Source organism: Rhinolophus ferrumequinum, chromosome 17 (assembly GCF_004115265.2).
Source record: "Rhinolophus ferrumequinum isolate MPI-CBG mRhiFer1 chromosome 17, mRhiFer1_v1.p, whole genome shotgun sequence".
Classification (NCBI taxonomy): Eukaryota; Metazoa; Chordata; class Mammalia; order Chiroptera; family Rhinolophidae; genus Rhinolophus; species Rhinolophus ferrumequinum.
The window spans coordinates 44,221,876-44,242,148 of NC_046300.1; the positions used below are offsets into that span (position 1 = coordinate 44,221,876).

Here is a 20,273-nt window from a genome sequence, read left to right on the forward strand (position 1 = left end):
TGGGATGAAAAGTGGGGTGAGGACAGCCACCCACTCAAGGAGGAAACAAATTTGACTTGTGCTGGGGAGTTTTCGGCCCTGTCTATTCTGGAGCCCTGAAGGATGTGGCCCCAGAACACTTCTCCCTTTTAGGGCTAGTCTAAGCCCACGTTAGCTGCCAGAGCCAGAACTGATACCATCACAGTTCCTGTCGGGGCTTCAAAGAGGGCGCAACTGAGACCCCTGACACGCAGTGAAGGGCATTTCATGACTTGGTTTGGATAATGGTAACTGTTTCTTTTCCTTGTTATGAAGTAATACAGGCATGTAAACAATTTCAGGAATTTAAGTACAGCAAGGAAAAAGTGCTTCTCCTGTCCCCGTATCTGGTATGCAATGGCATCTCCTCCACCCCTGGCTTTTTTTATTTTTATTGATCCTCTTACCCTCTCCTCAATACACACACAACTAACAGATGTAGCACATAAACATTTTAGGAAGAACAGGGAAAAAAATTAACAGCATATCATCTTAGCATTGTAGCGTACTGTCTTCTCACGCTTTTGTGTAAGCACTTTTTCCCTGACATCGATGGGAACGTACTGCAGTTGTCCCCCTTATCTGTGGGGGGTATGTTCCAAGACCTCCAGCAGATGCCTGAAACCGCACATAGTACCGAACCCTATATATATATATGTGTATATATATATATATATATAATGCTTTGGGCATAATTAAATACAATAAGGGTTATTTGAACACAAGCACTGTGACACTGAGACAGTGGATATAATAACCGAGATGGCTCCTAAGTGACTAATGGGCAGGGAGCATAAACAGTGTGGATGTGCTGGACAAAAGGATGATTCATGTCCTGGGCAGGACAGAGAGGGAAAGTGTGAGATTTCATCACACTGCCCAGAATGGCATGCAATAGAAAACTTATGAATTGTTTATTTCCGGAATTCTCCACTTAATATTTTCAGACTATGGTTGACTGTGGATAATCAAAACTTCGGAAAATGAAACTGCAAATATGAGAGGACTAATGTATGTAATTTTGTATCTTGCCAAGTAAGCATGGTAAGCATTCTTCCATGTGAAAAAGTTACAGCATTTTGCTATGACTATGTAATATTTTATTCCACTATCAATGGCTACATAATCATTCAGATGATTATACTATTCTGATTAATGAAAACATTTCCCACGTTTTGCTAGTATACACAGACATTGTGACGAATACCACGTTAGCTGGGTTATGGCCTAATGAATAACTGAGTAGACGGGGGTTAACAGTTTGGGAGTCTTATAACAAGTTGCCAGCTACAGCAGAAAGGATATTATGCTATTGTTCTGGAGCAGTGGTATTCAAACTTCTAGAAGAACTATGTTTTTGTAATTAAGTCCTACTTGAAACCTAAATATAAACAAAGAAAGCAAAGCCTGCCTGCTCAGGCAATGCAGACCTTTCCTGTTCGGCAGAGCAGAGCACTGCAGTCTGTGAATACCCCACGGCATCTCCTGGGAGTCGAGAGCCTGCTTAGAAAACCAGCTCTAGATCTACCTGACAGCTCCAGTGTGGACACACTGATTGGGAAACCTCTGTCATCACGCAGCGCTGATGCTGTCAAGCCCACGGCATCATCACTGTGGTCTGCATCTGCCCAAAGTGGCTTTTAGGGAAGCGGAGCTTCTCTGAGCCTTTCCTCCGAGGTACCCATCATTTGGCCTGGAGAACCACAACCAAACCAAGACCTGTTAGGGATGGGTCTGGCACTTTCCCTGGAAACAAGCACCGTTATCTTTATTTTATGGAGGATGAAACCGATGAAAGGACTTGGTCGAGGATACACAGTTCTAGGGCTGGGATTCATGCCCAGCTCGATGTTGGTACCAAATACTAAGCTGTCAGAGAAGAGTGAAAAGAGACTCCAGTGGAAGCTACTATAAGAGTGCCAGGCTACCAGAGGTCCTGCTTTGAACGCCAGCAACTCACACTGATGAGGATACCCTCTCCTCACCCGGCACTAGATGCAACTGCAGTTCTGGTGAGAAGGCCTCCTGGCTATACAGCAGCCTGCTGTCATCTGCCTGCCCTTGCTATTGGCTCTGTGATTCCAAGATGAGATTCCAAGGTCCAACACAAGACTGAAGGCAGATCTGAGGCTGAGAAGCAGGAGAGAGGTTTCAAAGAGAAAGACTATACTTCCTGTTGTTTGGTGACAAAGTGCTGCACTGCTGTTAGCCCTCCTCGGCCTCCCTTGCTGAACAAGCAGGTGTTGCCAAAAAGCTTAAATGTTACCGACTGGACCAACACAGCTTTGGTATCCAGTGCAGAGCGTGCTGCCCTGGCCACAGGTTGCATATGTATCTGTGTGCAAGAGACAAACGCAGCTAGCTCTGCACACCAAAATGCTTTGCAACATGATGAGGCCACCACCAACCACGTACAACTGCGGACAGAGCAATTACATTCTACCAGCAGAACAGGCTGTGTGAGGCAATTTCAGCCCTGCAAAGGTTCACATCCGCATGGCCCAGCCAGGCATGATTGGTTGCTGACAGAGTACTAATAATGTCATTTGATACTTTACTTGCACAGAGCACTTTGATAAACATGATCTCACATGATCTTCACAATAAAACCCTGAGCTAAGCTTTTCCAAGTTCCAAATGACACCTGTGAAAACTTGAAGCTCAGAGAGGTGAAGTAACTCGCTCAAGGCTGTAGTAGTGAGTACCTGAGCCACGACGCAACAACTGGACCCCCCCGCCCCCGCCAGTGGAGAGCCCTTTCCAGGACAGCGTCCTACCCTAAGTGTGAAAGCCTCACTGCGAGCGACACTGTGCTAGGCTGACTGACAACTGACACAAGATCTTCCCAGAAAGTTCCAGGGCACTTTTGTCCCTAAGTGCAAAAGCCTGCAGACGGCCTCGGAGAGCTCCCAGTCCTAGGAAGCCTGTCACTTAACTAGACCCTGAAAAGAGCTCCCTACCTGGATACGGGATGGAGAGGAGAGTGAAGTCGGCATAGCGCTGGGCTTTGTCCACCTTCTCGGAGGAGGTTACACTACAAGACAGGACACAATGTGTTATGGCATCACAACACATACACACCATTCCCCAAAGAATATTATAACAACTTAAAATGAACCTTTTGCTAAAGAAACTACTCTTCAGAGTTACGAGTGATTCCCTTTAACAGTGCTTACTTTGAACAATTAAGAAATGTAACTTCGGGCCGGCCCGGTGGCTCAGGTGGTTGGAGCGCTGTGCTCCTAACGCCAAGGTCACCAGTTCCATTCCCACATGGGCCAGTGAGCTGCACCCTCTACAGCTAAGATTGTGAACAACGGCTCTCCCTGGAGCTGGGCTGCCATGAGCAGCCAGAGGTCGGCGTGAGCAGCCGTGGGCTGCCAGGAGTGGCTGGCAACCATCGAGAGCAGCCAGCAGCTGGTGAGAGCTGCTGTGAGCGGCTGACTGATTGCCTCAGCGGCGGGCGGGCGGGGAGGGGGGGGCAAGGCATAACACCAGCATGGGCCAGGGAGCTGTGTCCTACGCAACTAGACTGAGAAACAATGACTTGGACTGGAGTGGGAGGGGGGGAGGCGGAAGAAGGGTGGGGGAAAGAAATGTAACTTCTCTGCCCCCTACCCTAACCTATCAAGCGAGAGGGGTTACTCTCCCTTTAATATTGCAACAACCGCAACCAGAAACTAAAGTTGCAAAACAACCTTCCACCTAAGTCCCACAAACGAAAGCAGCACAACCACTCTGACCTGGTGGGTGGAATAAGAAGAGAGCCAAATAACTGGGACACTGTCCAAAAGGGACCCTTTGGGGGACTCTCACCTCAGTACTCACTGAGGAGAATCCTAAACAGGGGGAACAAGCAGCATCTGAAAGGGAAAGACTTAGGACTGTTCTGACAGATGAAGGAAGAAGGAACAAGAGAGACAATCTAGGCATCTCTAGACAACAGCAGCATAATTAAAAAGTCAATATTAAATAAATAAATACATTATAAATATTTTGGAAAAACTCCTACAATTTCATCACCCTAACCCAGGTTCCATTTTTTTTTTCAAATTTTGCCTTACCACATGAAAATTTGGACACTGTCGAAGTAAAAATTAAGTACACACTGATTTTTTTTGTTCCATATCAAAAGAGACTGTAACCTACCAGAAATGGTGTAGAACCTGGAGCCACAGAACAAACCTTCAAGGGTGTCTAAGAGGAGGAGGCAGCAGAGCACAGACAGGTTAGAGACTCACGGCTCCCTCAGTTACTGTCTGGACGACCTTGAGCAAGTTACTTAACCTCTCTGTGCTTCAGTTTCTCACCTGCAAGAGGGGGACACTGGAACCTGTCTCGCAGGGCTGTTTGAAGATACAGTGAGGATGCACAGAAAGCCCTCAACACAAGGCCTGGCACAGGGTGAGCCCTCGGTAACTGCATGTACTATCACTAGCCCAAAAGGCCTACGAACACATCACCTCCGCCCATCTCACAGTGCGTGCCCTGTACTTACTTCATGCCAAACTTCACCTTCTTGTTCTCTACCATCAGGTCACAGATGTATTTGACTGACAGGTACCGAAGCAGCTTGATGTCATAGCCTCTGACCTTATCAAATAGATGTGAGTCGGAACTTCTGAAACAAAGAGCCACAGAGAGAAGTTGCACTGCACATTCATTCAGAAAAATCTGGGAGGTGGGGAGCTTATTCAAGGAAGTATAGACGACCCTGGCAAGAACTTGTTTCCCTTCTCCAGAAGATGGAGGGAGGACCAAGACAGGACAGCTGGTTCCAGGAAAGGTGCAGAGAAGGTGACTTTCTAAGAGATTACCACCCCACTCAGCAACAGGATGCACTTCAAAGAGGAGCAACTGCAGCCCCGGAACCAGGAAAAGGCTTTCTTGGCCCTGCTTGACACTAAGCCAGAAGACTCAAGATAATCTCTGAGTTCTAAAAAGCAGCAAGCTGGGGCTGATGGAGTTTTTAGCTTCCATTAGAGTTTATCTCCCTCCATCTTTTATGATCATTTGTAGCCATGATTTCCTTATAATGTAACATTGAAATCCTCATTGGGAGATGGACTTGTTAGAGCTATTTTATGACTTGTTAGAGCTATTTTATCAACTGTAAAATACTAGCAAGTGAATTCCTGTGCTTAGCAGGTCTATGAAGCAAGGAGAAAGATACAATTTTTCCTAATCCCAAGGCTGTCTTTTGATCAGTCCCACAAATAAAGACAAAAGTAGAACGCATAAACAGTTACCATGAATTGTTTTTGAAATACCCACTGCCTCGCTGCCCCTAGCTGTCACCTAGCCGAGAACAGTGTATGCTGTGGAAAATGGCCTGGCTGAGGCACAGGTCCTGACCTTGGGGGCAGAGCCAAACATTCTTGAGCACAAGCCAGAGCTGCTGCGTTGCTCTCAGAAAAGGCAGAACCCAGCACAGCGAGATGGTTCTGGGCAGCTGATCCTACTAGGGTGCTCTGATCCTACTGGGGGTGCTCGTGTGCATTCCAGAGACCTTGATACCAGTTAAAGACATCCATGTGGTACAGACCAGGCAAAGGAGCTTTTCCAAAATATCCTAGTGTTGTTTTCTAAAAACATTTGAAAAGAAAGTACGAAGAGTATGACCCGGCACGTTACCTGCCTTTAAGGGGACCTAAAATACTTGTTTGTATCAAGCTCTATTATGGCACCAATCACACAGCTGTGGAGCTTCTAGTCTCTGTAGCTCCCACATGGGGACTATAGCCCTTGGCCTGTGTCTCAGCACCAGGTGTGCAGTGTGACACCTGGCAGGCAGGCCGGCCATCAGCACCCTGGAAACTGGGGCTTAGGGAGACACACACATCTGGACCTTGTCTCGGACTGTGGTACCAGGAACCCCAGGGCTGGGACATTATCTCTGGGATCCTTATGTGTGGCCAGGGTGGAGACAGCCTGCTCAGGTGGTGAATACAGTCAGCTTTAGTGTGAAGCTACGGGATGGACTTCAACAACTATTTCCAGGGCAAGGACCTGGCAGCGGGAGGAAGGGAGCCCATGCACTCATCTGGACCAGTGATGAATACACAGTCAGAGCAAACGTGGCCACCACTGGTCAGACACCCCGCCCACCCCAACACAAGCCCAGACCCCTAACCTGGCACTGACCGAAGAGCACAGTCCTCTTCTGTGACGTCCTCTGTGTCTGCCCAGGCGTCATCTGTGCCCCCTGCCGGAGACACCTGTCTGTCAGCACCCAGGCGGGGGCAGGGGCTCCACCCGGGGCGTCCCCACCAGCCCCACCCGAGGACAGCCCTGGTGTCCTTCTAGCACCAGATGCCCTATATGTCGGTGATCGTCTCTACCCCAGACATCTCCTCAGGAGATAAAAGAAGAACCGTAGTCTCTCCCCAGCTTGCTCGCACCCTCCACCCCTGCCACTGTGGCTGGGGGGCTATTCTTTGTGGCTGGGCTCGTCTCCTTAGTCACAGAGGACACAGCTTCACATTCACCTGAGAAAATATAGTTGTAGCCAGTGCGTCCATACAGCTCCCCCCATCCAGCTAGCGTGGCCGACCTGCAAATGTGCTGGGAGAGAAATGGAATTTTCAGGGTCAGATGGTTTCCTGCAATTTTTGGTTTTGTTTTTCCCAGCTTCATTGAGATAAAACTGACATGTAACACTGCGTAGGTGTAAGGTGTCCAGCATGCTGTGTAGGTTTAAGGTGTACAGCATGCTGATTTGACACACATACTGCAAAATCATTACCACCACGGTGTTAGCTAACACCTCCGTCATGTCATATAATTACCATTTCTTTCTGTGGTGAAAAATTTAAGATTCTCTCTTTGTAATTTTCAAGCATATAATACAGTATCATTACCTATAATCACCATGCTGTACGTTAGATCCACACAGAACGTATTTACCTTGTAACTGGAAGTTTATACCCTTTAACCAACAGTCAGATGGTTTTCTGAAGTACACAGCTGAAGGACTACTTGGACTCACTCCTGATTCTTCCAGGCCCGTAAAATGGGTCCAGGAGCACTCACCAAAGTCTCAGCACCGAGGCCACAGCAGTCAGTCTGCAGTATGCTGGAATTTAATCTCCAGCCTCTGCCAAGGGCTAGCTCACCAAATGAGGGGCACCAGTGTTACTAAGTGTAACGGACTTAGTGGTTGTCACATATGCACTTGTGTAAGATTTGGTGGTTTTCACGTGTGTGTGTGCTGGGCATGGTACTGAAACTTTTACACCATCTTCTCACTGAATTTTCAGAGTCCATGAGGTGAATATGCTGCTCCACAGACTGAGAGAGACAGGCACAGGGACCTGAAGTAACGCGTAAGATTATACTGCAATGAGGGGTAAGCTGGGATTTGATCTAGACCTACCTACCTCCAAAGCCTGTGTGCTTATCATTACTTGGAACTGTTTAGCGCAGGGTGAGCAACCTTTAAAGCAGAAGGGCCAACTACAGGAGAAATGTTTTAGGATTTAAAAAAAAAAAGAAAAATAAATTGTATCTGCTCTCCTCCATATCAAGGAAATGTAGTAGCTATAGACGTGCTTACATATTCTTTGCCTCTTTCCTCATCACTGAAGAAGCATTTTGAGAGCTAGAACTCTAGAAACCAGGTACCTGGCATGAACTTCAATATATCTAATTTTAAAGCTGTATCTTCAATTAACTTGTGGTTGATGAGATCCAGTAGGGTTGAGGAACGGGAGGAAATATCTGGTGATGGGGAAGCAAACTAGCCCAGGGTTTAGCTAAAGGCTGGGGGCGGCAGTGAGGGTTCCTGGGAGATTACAATAGAGGGAGGGGAAACTGCAAGGTAAAGCCATTTCTGAATGGGTCACACAGCCTGGCAACGTAAAGTGGGTCCCTGGAAGACCACAAAATACTGCCTTCTCCTTCTCTACCTGTAAGCTAATGGGAAGGAAACAGTTTTGCTGACAGAGGAAAGGAGTGTGAGTGGGAACTTCTGGCTTCCTGAAGTAGTGGCAACCTGCAGAAGGGGGCAGGTAACAGAAAGGCAACTGGATACAAGCTGGGGCAGGTGGGGCGCTTTTTCGGTCCTGGGGACAAGAATGGATTTGTGGGAAGGTCGTCCGGAACAACCTAAGAAGGACTCGGGCTGGGATTCCCGCTCTCCTTAGCAGGATGTTTTCTGGCAGGGGCTGCTTAACTTTTTCTAGGTCCAAAAGCATTTTGAGAACCTGATGAAAATGATAAATTTTTTCCAGAAAAAATGTACACACCATAGTTTACCCACATTTTAGGGGTTTCTGGACTCTTCCAAGTGCATCCCTGGACCCATCTCCAGCCTGTTAAGAGTCCCTACTCTAATCATTAGGAGTAGCAAAGTAGAGAGCTGTAGCAGGGAAGTGTCAACCTCCAGGTTGAGAACCCCCAAAAACTCTAAAGGTAAGGGGGCAGGGGTCTGATTCTTGAAAGCAAGACAATATGGGTATGTGGCTTGTTTGATTTCATTGGCCTGTATTATCACGCCCACCCTTTGGTGCCACCCTGGCACCAAATCTCATTCTTTTTTCTGTTAAATCTTTTCAGAGCAGACACATCCCCCACTTTGGATGTTGGGCTTTGAGACGACGTCTTGAATTCTTTTGAGGGTTCATATACCTCTTTCTGCTCCCAGTTCTTCTCCCACATCCCTTTGATCTGTCCTTGTTTTTTTTTGTCATTGAGGCAGCCAGACCTGGGCCCAAAGGACTAGTCAGATAGAGAAGAGCAGGCATGTTGGCCAACTCCCCAAGTGAGGCACCAACCTCACAGGAAGGCCCTGAGCCAGCAGCTGGGGAAAGCTGTACCCCACGACAGTCTAACTCCTGACCCCTGCTCCCTAGCCTCATGGCTCCCATTCATAACCCATCACTTCTACATTTTAAGCTTAGCTATTAACTGAAAAAGATGATGCACCCTGAATGCTGTCTATTTACCTCATTAGGAGTGGCCTCGAATTCTGCACTAGGAGCATCACTGTATGATTTGCTAACCTTGTTAACTAACTTTGGCACACAGAATAAAAGCGCTGACCTCTGCTCTCCACCTGTTAAGGGGGAAAGCAAAGAGAAAGACGACTTGTTCTAATTTTAATTGTGTAAAAGCCAGATACATGTGTTAGGAGAGAAAATGCCATGGGAGAACATCCTATATACTTAAATGCTTGAACTGAGTTTTTAAAAAATTTTAGAAATATATCTTATTTAATCTAATATATCCACGTTATGTCAACATACAATAATGTTAAAATTATTAATGTTTTACATTCTTTGTACTAAGGCTTCAAAATCCAGTATGTGTTTTACACTTAGAGCACATCTCAACGAGGATGCTTCACTGTCAGCATTTAAAGGCAAATGTAGTCCTCTCCCAAAATAAAGTTGTGTTTAGCCAAAAAAATCCTACATTGCTTCAGCTATGAAATGTAAATTAATTGAAATAAAATTCAATATTTAGTTCCACAATTGCACTAGCTACACTGAACTGATTTCTTTTTTTTTTATTCCCCATGCTACACTTTACAAACCCATGACCATTTTGTAACTACCAATCTGTACTTCTTAATCCCTTCACCTTTTTCATCCAGTGCCCCCCAAACCCCCAGCCATCTGGCAACCATCAGTTTGTTCTCTGTATCTATACGTCTGTTTCTACTTTGTTTATTTTGCTCTTTAGATTCCACAAAAAGTGAGCTCATATGGTATTTGTCTTTCTCTGACTCATTTCACTCAGCCTAATGCCCTCCGGTCTGTCCATGTGGTCGCATGAACTGAGGTTGGGCAGAGATAGGTGCCTCTGCAGAATGTGGGTAATAAACATGCCATCACCGCACTGGTAACCAAGTGCCGCTGAGGGCCACCACATCTGAGGACGACATACCCATTTCACAACAGAAGACATTCTTGAGCCTTTCTCAATCTCCCTCTCAACTGCCTGTTCACTTGTCTGCCTCCCCCACTCACTGAGCTCCATGAGGACAGGACTTTTCATCTCTGTGCCCCTAGAAGCCAGCACAGGGCCCACGACTGCTTTATCCCAGTGCAGCAGCTGGCTGCTGAGCTGGCACTGACAAACTGGGCGGGCACTCTGTTACCGCATTTCCCCGAACGTACGACCTAACCGGAAAATAAGCCCTAGCGTGATTTTTCAGGATGACATCCCCTGAACATAAGCCCTAATGCGTCTTTTGGAGCAAACCTTAATGTAAGACCAGGTCTTATTTTCGGGGAAACACGGTAGGTACTGGGAGGACAGCAGTAAGAGGAGGCCTCTGCCCTCAAAGCGATTATGGCCGAGAGGAAATGAGAGGTTCCAACACACAATTAGAATAAAGCTATGTAAGTGGGTATTAAGTGAACACCGACAGAGTCAGGAGAAGAGCTAACAGGTATGAAATGGTATCACACTGGCTGGACAAGAAGGTGCGAAGGGAGACGAAAGTAAGATTAAGAGCAAAGCCCTCATAAAGAACTAAGAACACCAAAGCCTTCTCGGAATAATCCCTCCAAGTCATCGTTCTCCCTCCGAAATGAGCTGGCTTAGTGCTCTGTTCTCACAGGCCTGCCTAGTCTCTAAGTGCTGACAATCTGTCATTCAGGAACCCCGCTAGACTAAGCTGTTCAGTGTGGAATTTCCCAAATGTGTTCAGGAACGTTCCTTACTCATGGTCTGAAGACAAATGAGAAACCCCAGGACTACACAGGTCTCTGCTTCAGCACTTCTCAGAGTTTTACTATGTCGGTATACACATAAATGTACTTTATGAATCTGGAGCTTGGGGGTTAGGCCAAATCTACTATGCAGTATTTTTCATTCTTGTTTGATAGGGAATGCTTTTCATAAGCATATCCTTAAGTTACTGTTCTATGGAACACACTTTGAGAAACTCTGGTTTGAGTATCTCCTCTGTAATTTCTAGTGGCAAGCACTATGCTTCACAGAGCAGTGATCTTTAAACTAGAGTTCTGGTAACTTCCAGGAACATGAAAACTTTCCAAAGGGGAAAACAAACAACTTTAAAATCATCCATTTTGGGGACTTAACTTCCATACATTTCCCTAAAATCAATCTGCCCAAGAAAGCCTTTGGCTAAATCTCCCTTCCTACCTCCCCTTTCACATTAGCCCTTCTCCCATTTTATGAAAGACACAAAGGGACAGAAAGAAGCCTTGCGACTCCCCTCCCCACTGCCCTGGCCTGGCCCTCGCCCACTCGCGCTGGGTGACTGCAGCTGGAGTCTGTAAGCCACTGGCTGTGGGGCATGCGCTCAGAGACCTGCAAAGTGAATAAACACACTACATCCTTGCTCCTCTCCCCCCTCTAGGCTCTCTCTACTTTAAGTCCACTTCTCTTGGACTAATCTTCAAAATGCTCCTTTCATCCTGTAGGTCCCTGCTCAAGAATTACCGTGGCTCTCCTGGCAAATGCACACACCTTGGTATTTGGCCTCCTGTACTCAATCCGTTCCATCCTCGGCTCTGATGTGGCCCTTCCATGCCAGTCAGGAGAGTCTCCTGGCCTCTCTTGTTCCTGCCTTCGTGCCTTTTCCCATGCTGCATCACCCGCTCGAAACACCCTCCCACCCCTTCCTGCCAATTACTATTCTGAATATCCTCCAATACTCGCAAGCCAAGTCCCGCTCAGTTAATGAGGACATCGGTCTGCTGCCCCTTTGCTGAGCTCCTCTTACACCACCCCGTGTGACTCTAAATGACAGTGTGATAACCTGAAGGAGTTTTGGGAGAGCTTCAAATGCCAGCTCTCTAGTTGTTCACAGTAAACTTGAGAAATTACTTAACCACTTTGGGTCTCATCTGCAAAATGGAAACAATGATTGCACCAAAGGATTATAAAGATAGGTGAAATGAGACAATACTGGGGAGACAAATAACAACAGTCACTAGAATATAAGTTTCCTAAGGGTAAGGATTTTTTTATATGCTAATGTATCTTAAGGCCTGAAACAGTGCCTGGAACATAGTACACATTCAATAAATACTTGATGAATTATATGATTGAAAGAATGAACAAACAACGTAATAATAACTCACTTGTTCTAATGTACTCATAAACCTCTGATGTAGGCATGATTATTCTTCCCACGTTATAGAGGAGAAAACTTGAGAGGAGGGCCTTGCACAGGCAGGAAGTAACACAGCCAAGACCTGCACCTCGGCGGCCTGACTCGGGAACACAGGTGGGGTGATCTGTTGTGACTACCCCTCTCTATTCGGACTCATCCTGGAAGGTGGTTATCAGAATTGTTCTTTCTCTGGTCTGCTTCCCACCGCACCAGGCACCCAGTAACCACCAACACTCGGTTGGCAAAGGCAAGAACTAGACGACCCTACACTTTGCATTGAACCAGTCACCCCAGAAAAGGGTTTCGGGGAATGTCAGGGTATGACGTGGCCTTACCTTGCCCTTGAACAAGATCACTGGGCAGACAAACCGTCCTCTGCACCTGGCAGTCTTGCTGCGGTTGACGAGGTCTTGCAACTTGCTCACTTGCACAGTGCTCTCAAACCTAAGGCACGGGCAGGAGAGGTAGGTCAGGCTGGTTTCTAAGTGAGGGGTGTGTGTGTTTGTCTACAAATGCCCCATGCTACGTCTGCAGGTGTGTGTTTGTCTACAAATGCCCCATGCTACGTCTGAAGGTATGTGTGTGTCCACAAATGCCCCATGCTACGTCTGCATATATGTGCGTGTGTCCACAAATGCCCCATGCTATGTCTGCATATGTGTGTGTATGTGTGTGTCCACAAATACCCCATGCTACGTCTGCATGTGTGTCCACAAATACCCCATGCTACGTCTGCATGCGTGTGTGTATTGTCCACAAATGCCCCATGCTACATCTGCATGTGTGTGTGTCCACAAATGCCCCATGCTACGTCTGCATATATGTGCGTGTGTCCATAAATGCCCCATACTATGTCTGCGTGCGTGTGCGTGTGTGTGTATGTAAATACTCATTAGAAATTTAGTAAATGCTCTGATTCTTAAATTCTAGATCACGGGTATAAGTTTCTCAGGAAAAGAAAGAAGTATTATATCACAAGTGTTAAAAATCATCCTGATTTCAAAACCATTAAGGTGAAAAAGTGAGCTATTCTAAAGACATGGTATATAAAATACAGAAATATACATAGAAAACTGAATGTTGATTACCAGATTTTTCCTCCTAGAGTAATATAACAAGTGCCTTGGGAACCCTCTGGTAATCATAGGGCCATTTTTGCTGGAACAAAGGAGGTGAAAGAGAAGCTATTTTTGGCATTGAGAAGCATAATGGTTACTGCACTGGGTTTGGTAAGGGAGCTTCTAGAACATGAAAAAGTCAGGTTTAGACACGAGCCCCAGTAAGTCACACCCCTATCAAATCACATCAAATCAGTACATCCCTAAATAAGGGTCTACTCTAACAGATTCACCTACTGATCTTTAGCAAAAGGCTCCAAATCAGCCAGTCAGAGCTTCTGGTTGCAAAAGAAACTAGAGGCAGGGAAATTAAAGAGTGGGAAACGATCCCAGCTATGCAAAGTAACCGAATAGAAGAGAGAGAAGACACGCATGCTCCCCCCTTACAAGGGTTGGGCTTTCAGGTCAAGTCCTCGAGCGTCTTTAACTCCATCATAATCTTTCCAGGGACCCGCATATCATTGCATGGCACATGCACACAAATAATTGTTCAGAATGAATTCAATTCAGCGATTCCTACATATCTGTGGTCACTTTTTAAGCATATCTGGATGCGGGTAGCATTCATAAAAACATAAAGTCATTATGGGGCAACTGGTCAGCTCAGTTGGTTAGAGCCCAAGCTCTGAACAACAAGGTTGCCAGTTTGATTCCCACATGGGCCAATGAGCTGCACCCTCCACAACTAGACGGAAGGTAAAGACTTGAGCTGAGCTGCCACCTAGGTGGCCGGATGGCTCAGTTGGTTAGAGCGCGTCCTCTTAACAACAAGGTTGCCGGTTCGATTGCCGCATGGGAAGCTGGGATGCGTTCCCTGCAACTAGACTGAAAATGGTGACTGGACTTGGAGCTGAGCTGCACCCTCCACAACTAGACTGAAGGACAACGACTTGACTTGGAGCTGATGGGCTCTGGAGACACACATTGTTCCCCAATTTAAAAAAACATAGTCTTTAAAAACACTGCTGATTTCATAGCAGCCTTCATAGATATATCCTCAAGCCAGAGTTACTAAAAATATAACTACCAAGCAGAGCTCTGAAATTAAAGTTAAAAAGGGGTCTTCAAATTAAAACCTGAACCAACAGTTTCAGTTTGATGATCTTGGAAAGAGAACAAGGAGGTAAAGGAACAGTACTTATCCTTCCCATGGTCTGACTGAAGATGTTACTTTTGCAATCCTTTCTCTTTTTTTGCAGAATGGCAAACTCAAAGAGGCTGGGGTGCCTGTTCAAGGTGCCTGTGGGGTGGCACAGGCCAAACAGACAGGCTCTAGAAAACACGTGGCTCACTGAAAACCGAGTTCTTCTCCCTTCCCTCACTTGTTCTCTATGAAATAAGGTACCTCAGTACCAAACAACTGCCTAATTAAACTCAGAGCCCTGAGAAGACAGAAGCAAGCACATACGGTACTGTCCCCAATAGTACTCCTTCCTCCCACCTTCTGGTGGCCCTCGGCCATTCTCACAGATCCGATCAGCACCATCTACAGCAACTGCCCTCCCCTCAGCTCAACCCAGCAGTTCCCTCGGAGCTCTAAGTGCACGGAAACTGCACTTGATTCTCCCAGGCTGAATCCTTTCATTGAGCAGACGCTCCCCAAAACTAGGTGGAGAACATGCCAATGCTTCCCTCTTCGAGGTTCTGCACAGGCAGACAGGAACACTGCCTTGTTAGGCTAGCTGGTGGTTTATTTTCCCGGTTCCCCCACTCAAGGAACCAATTCAGTTTCTTGTCTCAGGAGCTCCTGTCTTCATTTTTATTATCTCTTGGCCTTAGGATTTTTTTCTTACAGTGCTAAGCACTGAGCTGAGTCTGGCACGTGATGATCTATCTGAATGAATGAAGTGTAGGCTTCTGCATTTATGTTTTTCTTGTGGGACTGAGCCCCTAACCTGTGGAATCTGATGCTATTTCTGGGTAGTGTAAGAAATGAGTTCAACTGTAGGACACCCAGCTGGTGTCTGAGAATTGGTGGTGTGGGGGAACAGTCCTTCCCCACACACATGCTGGAACTGAGTGCAAAACTTTAACCACGATCCCCCAATGCCCCACCTGTACTTCCCTAATTCTGGTTCTTGTTCCCCTGTCACTGCTTATTTACTGGTCTGTGTTACCCACTAGACCTAAGGGTAGGGCCTTCATCCAGCTGGATCCCTGGGGCCTGCCACATGTCAGCAGCTCAAGGAACACGTTTGATAAACTTGTTTCGGCTATACAGATCCCTGTCCAGGCTTCTATTCCCAGATGATGGGCTAAAGTGGGGAGGTGGTTAAGAGGACCACACCACTTCCTGAATCCAGTTATACCATGTAACTCAGTCTGATTAGGGTCATATTAACACCAAAGCCAGATATGTAAAGAAGCAAAAATTTCTACTTTTTCCTGCCTAAACATGCATATGCTCCCTGCTCGTCAACAAAAAGGCATCACCCACTTAGTTATCACTTCAAGGCCTTGCAAAGGTTACTCCAGGAACCCCTGCAGGGTTAGGGATGTACTGCAGTGTCCGTGGCCTGGAAGGTGAGACTGCTAGACAAGGTGGAAGAGCCACTGCAATGACAAAAGGCACACACGTGGACAGAGCAGGTGAGGAAGACCCGGCCTTTCCCCCAATCTGCTTGCTATGTCTGTGATCTTGGGCAAAGGGCAAGTTACTTCTCTGGGTTTCAACTTCCTCTTCTGTACAATGGAGGTGATACCGCCTTCTTCACTGGGTGGTTGCAGGACTTGAGTGAGTCAATGTGTGAAACCCTAACACCCGCCAAACAGTAAGCACTCCACAAATGTTCATTTTCTTCCCTTTAAGGGCTAGACTGAGTCGGCACTGAGCTTGTTTCCTTCCCAGAAAAGCTTCTGTGAGGCAGCCAAGACCGAGTTCCTCAAGTACTGCTACTACCAGGTGTTCTGGCATGACCTGGGAGCTTGTTAGAAAACGCAGAGCTCAGGCCCCACTCCAGACCCACTGAGTCAGATTCTGCAGTATAACTAGAGCCCCCAGTGCTTCACTCACAGAATCAGTTGGAGAAGCACGACCTTGACTACAGCTGAGCTTAATAGCAAAACGCCATTGTAAAACCACCAGCCAGCTTTGAAGAGGGTTGAAAGGAGGGCAAAGGTGAGGAAAAAAGCTCTTGCTCAGAACCTTTAACCTAAGGGCTTATACAAGGTGAGTTAACACAACTCTGGAGGCAGTTAGGAAGAGAGAGGAACCTAGGAAAGCCCAATTCTTTAGGCTTGGAGATCCCTGGAGTTCTTAGGTTATACGACCGAGGATATGATACAGTTTCTATGATTTACATATAATTTGTTTTTCTAACATATTCTTTTTTCTCAGTGACGACCACCACCAGCCCATCAGATAGCACACTTATAGACATGCTGTTTTACACGTGAGGAAACTAAGGCTTAGTCCTCAAACCTCCAAACTGGTTGTTCTTTGCTTGAAAGCCTTCTCTGGCTCCTGGTGGCCCGCAGCAGCTGCTCTCAGGCATAGCATGTCAGACTCATCTAGAGAGCTCTCTGAGAATGCAGATTCTAGAAATTCTGAGTCAGGGGCCCTAGAATCTGTGATTTTAATAAGTGCTCAGGAGATACAAGCAAAAAAAATCACTAACACCCACAAATCCATACTTCTTGAGCTGATGATCAAGACCCTATATGAGCTGGCACCTGAGGAATTTTCGGGGGACATTCTTACTCATCCTTCCAATTCCAACTGAAGAGGATCTTCACCTGTGGGTCTTCCCAAACATCACTCTCCCTGGTTTGCCTACAGAAGCACTTCTCACACTGCAGCGTGCATACGAATCACTGGGGCATTTTGTTATGCTGGGACTCCGATTCGGTGGCTCTGGAGCCCGAGACTCGAAGTCTCTGGCCAGTGCCTGGTGCACTGATGGGCATGCTTTGGGTAGGAGGGGTCTGCTGCACTTTGCATCACGACTCTACTGTCGCACTCATCAAAACGTTGTAATCCTGGGGCCAGGATTTCACAGGTAGTGTTGAAAATAGCTCCTGGAATTCCCTTAAAATAAGCAGCAAGCAGGGAGACTAGGGGAAGAAACTTTAAGATCAACATAAAACATTTCCTAGAGCCTCAATGCTGTGATTATTTTTAGTGCTACTGCTACCATTTATTGTCCACCTTATAGGCTGCAGCCTGTGCCAGGTGCTTTATGTCTACTCTGGTATGAACTGTTACTCAACAGAAAGTACTCAGGCCTTGGCAGGCCCTCAATAAATAGTAGCTCTTATGTCTAATTCTTAGAACAAACATGACAGGCTTGTACTATTTATCATCAGGGATTGTACTAACCACTTTCTAAAGAGGTATAGACTTACCAATGAGAAAAATGAAGAGACAACGAGGTTAAATAACTTGCCCTGGTTACCGAGCCAGCAAGTGAAGCAGCCAGCATGCAAACTCAAGCAGTCAGACTTTAGACCCCAGGCTCCTAAGATGTCAACACAGCACGTATCCCACCCACACACTTAAGAAAGGACATTGAGATTCAGAGAGATTCAGAGAGTGCAGTCAGCAGTCTTAGGACAAAGAGCTATAGGGTGGAAGTGAAATAGCAGTCCAGGGCTGTGATTCCCACCCCTCATTCTACGCCATGCTACCCTGCCAATCTAACGTCTCAAACCCTGAAGTAAACAAAGAGGCCAATAAGGCTTAACACCTGGGGAAAGTGAGTCTGCCACACTCAGCTCGCCTCCCAGCTGCAGACTGCCTGACCCCAGGAAATGAGCTGTGAAGGCCTCCCCAGAAAAGTACACTCTGGTCACATGATGCTCACGTGTCTTTCTCCTTTTCAGAACTTTCATACTCCAGGAACACGATATGCTGGGGATAGTGGCTGCAGATATCCCCGTTCACATTCTGGATCACGCTGTAACAGTAGTCTCGGCCAAACAGCTCCAGACATCTCTTCTCAATGCGCTCAACCTGCAGAGGAGGAGACCTGGGCATAAACAAGACTCTGGGGCTCTGAGAATTAGGTGATTTATGACCTGGAGAGGTCACTGGGAATGACATGTACCTCTGTATTATTCAATGCCAGAAAGAAACCTGTTGCTGGGTCACAGGCCCTAAATGTGTAGGTCATTAACCAATACGTGATATATTTGAGAAGGGCTTCTGAACCACTCAAAATTGCAGTGGAATTATCTGTGTTATGCATTTGAAGGAGAGGATTACAACTTTCACTAGATTCTCAAAGGGGTCCACAATCCATAAGTTATTAAGAACTCTTGTTCTAGGTTACTTTAACTGGCACTAATCCATTATCTGCCCTTGGCTCCAGATTCTTCTCCATTCTCCAGCCACAGAGCAGTGCCTAGAGGCTCTAGTTAGTGTAATGACTAAAACTGCAGACAAAGCTGTCTCCTTACATGTATCATCTGCTTATGAAATAGAAGTAACAGCTCCCCTTAAAACTGTCTTGTTTTGTTCACAGTTCATGGAAAGACCCACTAAAAAAAAGGGCGTAAGACCTGTAACATCTCAAGAAGTCTGCAAGAGATCAGGAGGCTCTGAGAAACTTTAAGGAAGCTTCAGTGAAAATCAGGAATGAATTATAACAACTCTAATCTTCAAGGGTGTGTGAGATAGAAAAAGGGCCCAGCAAAACCACTGACCCTCTTCAACCACTCCAAAGAGCAATGGGGAGAAAAAATTTCACAGCAGCTGAAACTAGAATTCCTCAAATTTCAAGATGCATGAGTCTCACTCAGAAGCCTGTTAAAAAATGCAAATTCCAGGTTCCCACCCTCAGAAATCGATTCAGTAAGACTGGGTGGGACCAAGGAATCATAATTTTTAACAAGCACCCCAGATGATGCTGAAACAGGTGGTCCTCAGGCTGAGCTCTGAAAAATACTTGGTAGTTTGCAGAGTAGGGAAGTCACATCATTACTGAAGTGATCCACTGGTTACTCCGGAGACTAGCAGATGCCAACTGCAGTATGTCCCAACATAGGACACCTCTGGAGCCAAATCAGAGTTTGGCGGCCCAGGATGGAACAGAATCACACGAGAAAACCTGATGCTAAACCAGCTAAAGCCACGTGGGCACTGAGACATGGGTGACTGCAGGCTGTCAGTGCCCAGGATGTGGATGGCATAACCAGACCAGAAGCCTTGCAGGTCTGGCAAAAAGAAGGCTGAAGGGAATGCTAAGGGTAGAAAATAGAGGAACTGAGACCTGCTTCTGATAAAGCAACAGAGGCAGTGTGGGCTGTCTTTCTGCTCTACAGGGGAAGGAAAGGGATGGGCCTAAATTTAAAGTCATGCTACATAGGAAACCGTATAAGGAAGCAACACAATTCATCTCTTGGTTCCTTTCTGTCCCCCTACTCCAGTCCCCTCATTTTGACCTCTGACCTGCAGGAATCCTCTAGACTTTTTTTTTTTATCTAGCCTTGGGACTAGATTTTTTTGTTTCCACTCCTGAAGCAGAGAAGTAATCCTCTTCAACTCCTCTCTAATCTCTGAACATGGCCCCTCAGCTCTGATCTTTGACCTCCAAATCCCTTGTCTCAAACCTAAAGGACATCCTTCCCTGGCTCGGTCTGAGCTCAGTTCCTCCTTTTTAGGTTTTTAAATCTGACTCTAACTCTGCGGATCCAGACCCTGGGAACTACCCTTTCTCTCCTTCCTCTGACCTCTGACCCTTGGCCCCAGCCTTTCCTAAGGCGGTAACTGCCCCAGCCAGGGACCTTCTCCTGCTCATGGTGCTTCCGGACTCACCTTAGAGCCGCCGGTCCCGCTGCAGTCCTTGGCCCGGTACTGAGTCCGGGAGAACTCCTCCAGCAGCTCCCCGAGCCCCGGCTCCTGCGGCGGAGGGTTGCCCGAAGAAGTCGAGGAATCCGCCGAGGCGGCGGCGGCAGCCCGAGCGCCAGCCATGGCCCAGCCCCGAGTCCCCCCAGCGTCCCGTTTCCCGCTCAGCGTGGCTCAGCCCAGCCCATGGCACCTGGCGGATCCGACTCCAAGTCCGGAACCTCCAGAACCGCCTCAGCCACCGCCTTCCGCTTCCACTTCC

At 46.8% G+C, this 20,273-nt stretch overlaps 1 protein-coding gene across 3 annotated transcripts in view; it reads right to left on the reverse strand.

The window, feature by feature from the left end:
• Nucleotides 1–20,273, reverse strand: part of MTMR14 (myotubularin related protein 14) — a 45,211-nt gene extending 24,938 nt beyond the window's left edge. For 2 of the 3 annotated variants that reach the window (XM_033132113.1, XM_033132116.1), the window contains exons 1-7: nucleotides 19,982–20,267; nucleotides 18,030–18,178; nucleotides 12,445–12,553; nucleotides 6,507–6,582; nucleotides 6,163–6,223; nucleotides 4,517–4,639; nucleotides 2,979–3,052 (exon numbers count right to left, since the gene is read on the reverse strand). In XM_033132113.1, the coding sequence (XP_032988004.1) occupies nucleotides 2,979–3,052; nucleotides 4,517–4,639; nucleotides 6,163–6,223; nucleotides 6,507–6,582; nucleotides 12,445–12,553; nucleotides 18,030–18,178; nucleotides 19,982–20,137 (748 nt within the window). In that variant the 5' untranslated portion in view covers nucleotides 20,138–20,267. Of the gene's footprint in view, nucleotides 1–2,978; nucleotides 3,053–4,516; nucleotides 4,640–6,162; nucleotides 6,224–6,506; nucleotides 6,583–12,444; nucleotides 12,554–18,029; nucleotides 18,179–19,981 lie in introns of all 3 variants that reach the window. The other variant, XM_033132112.1, reaches the window with a different exon arrangement.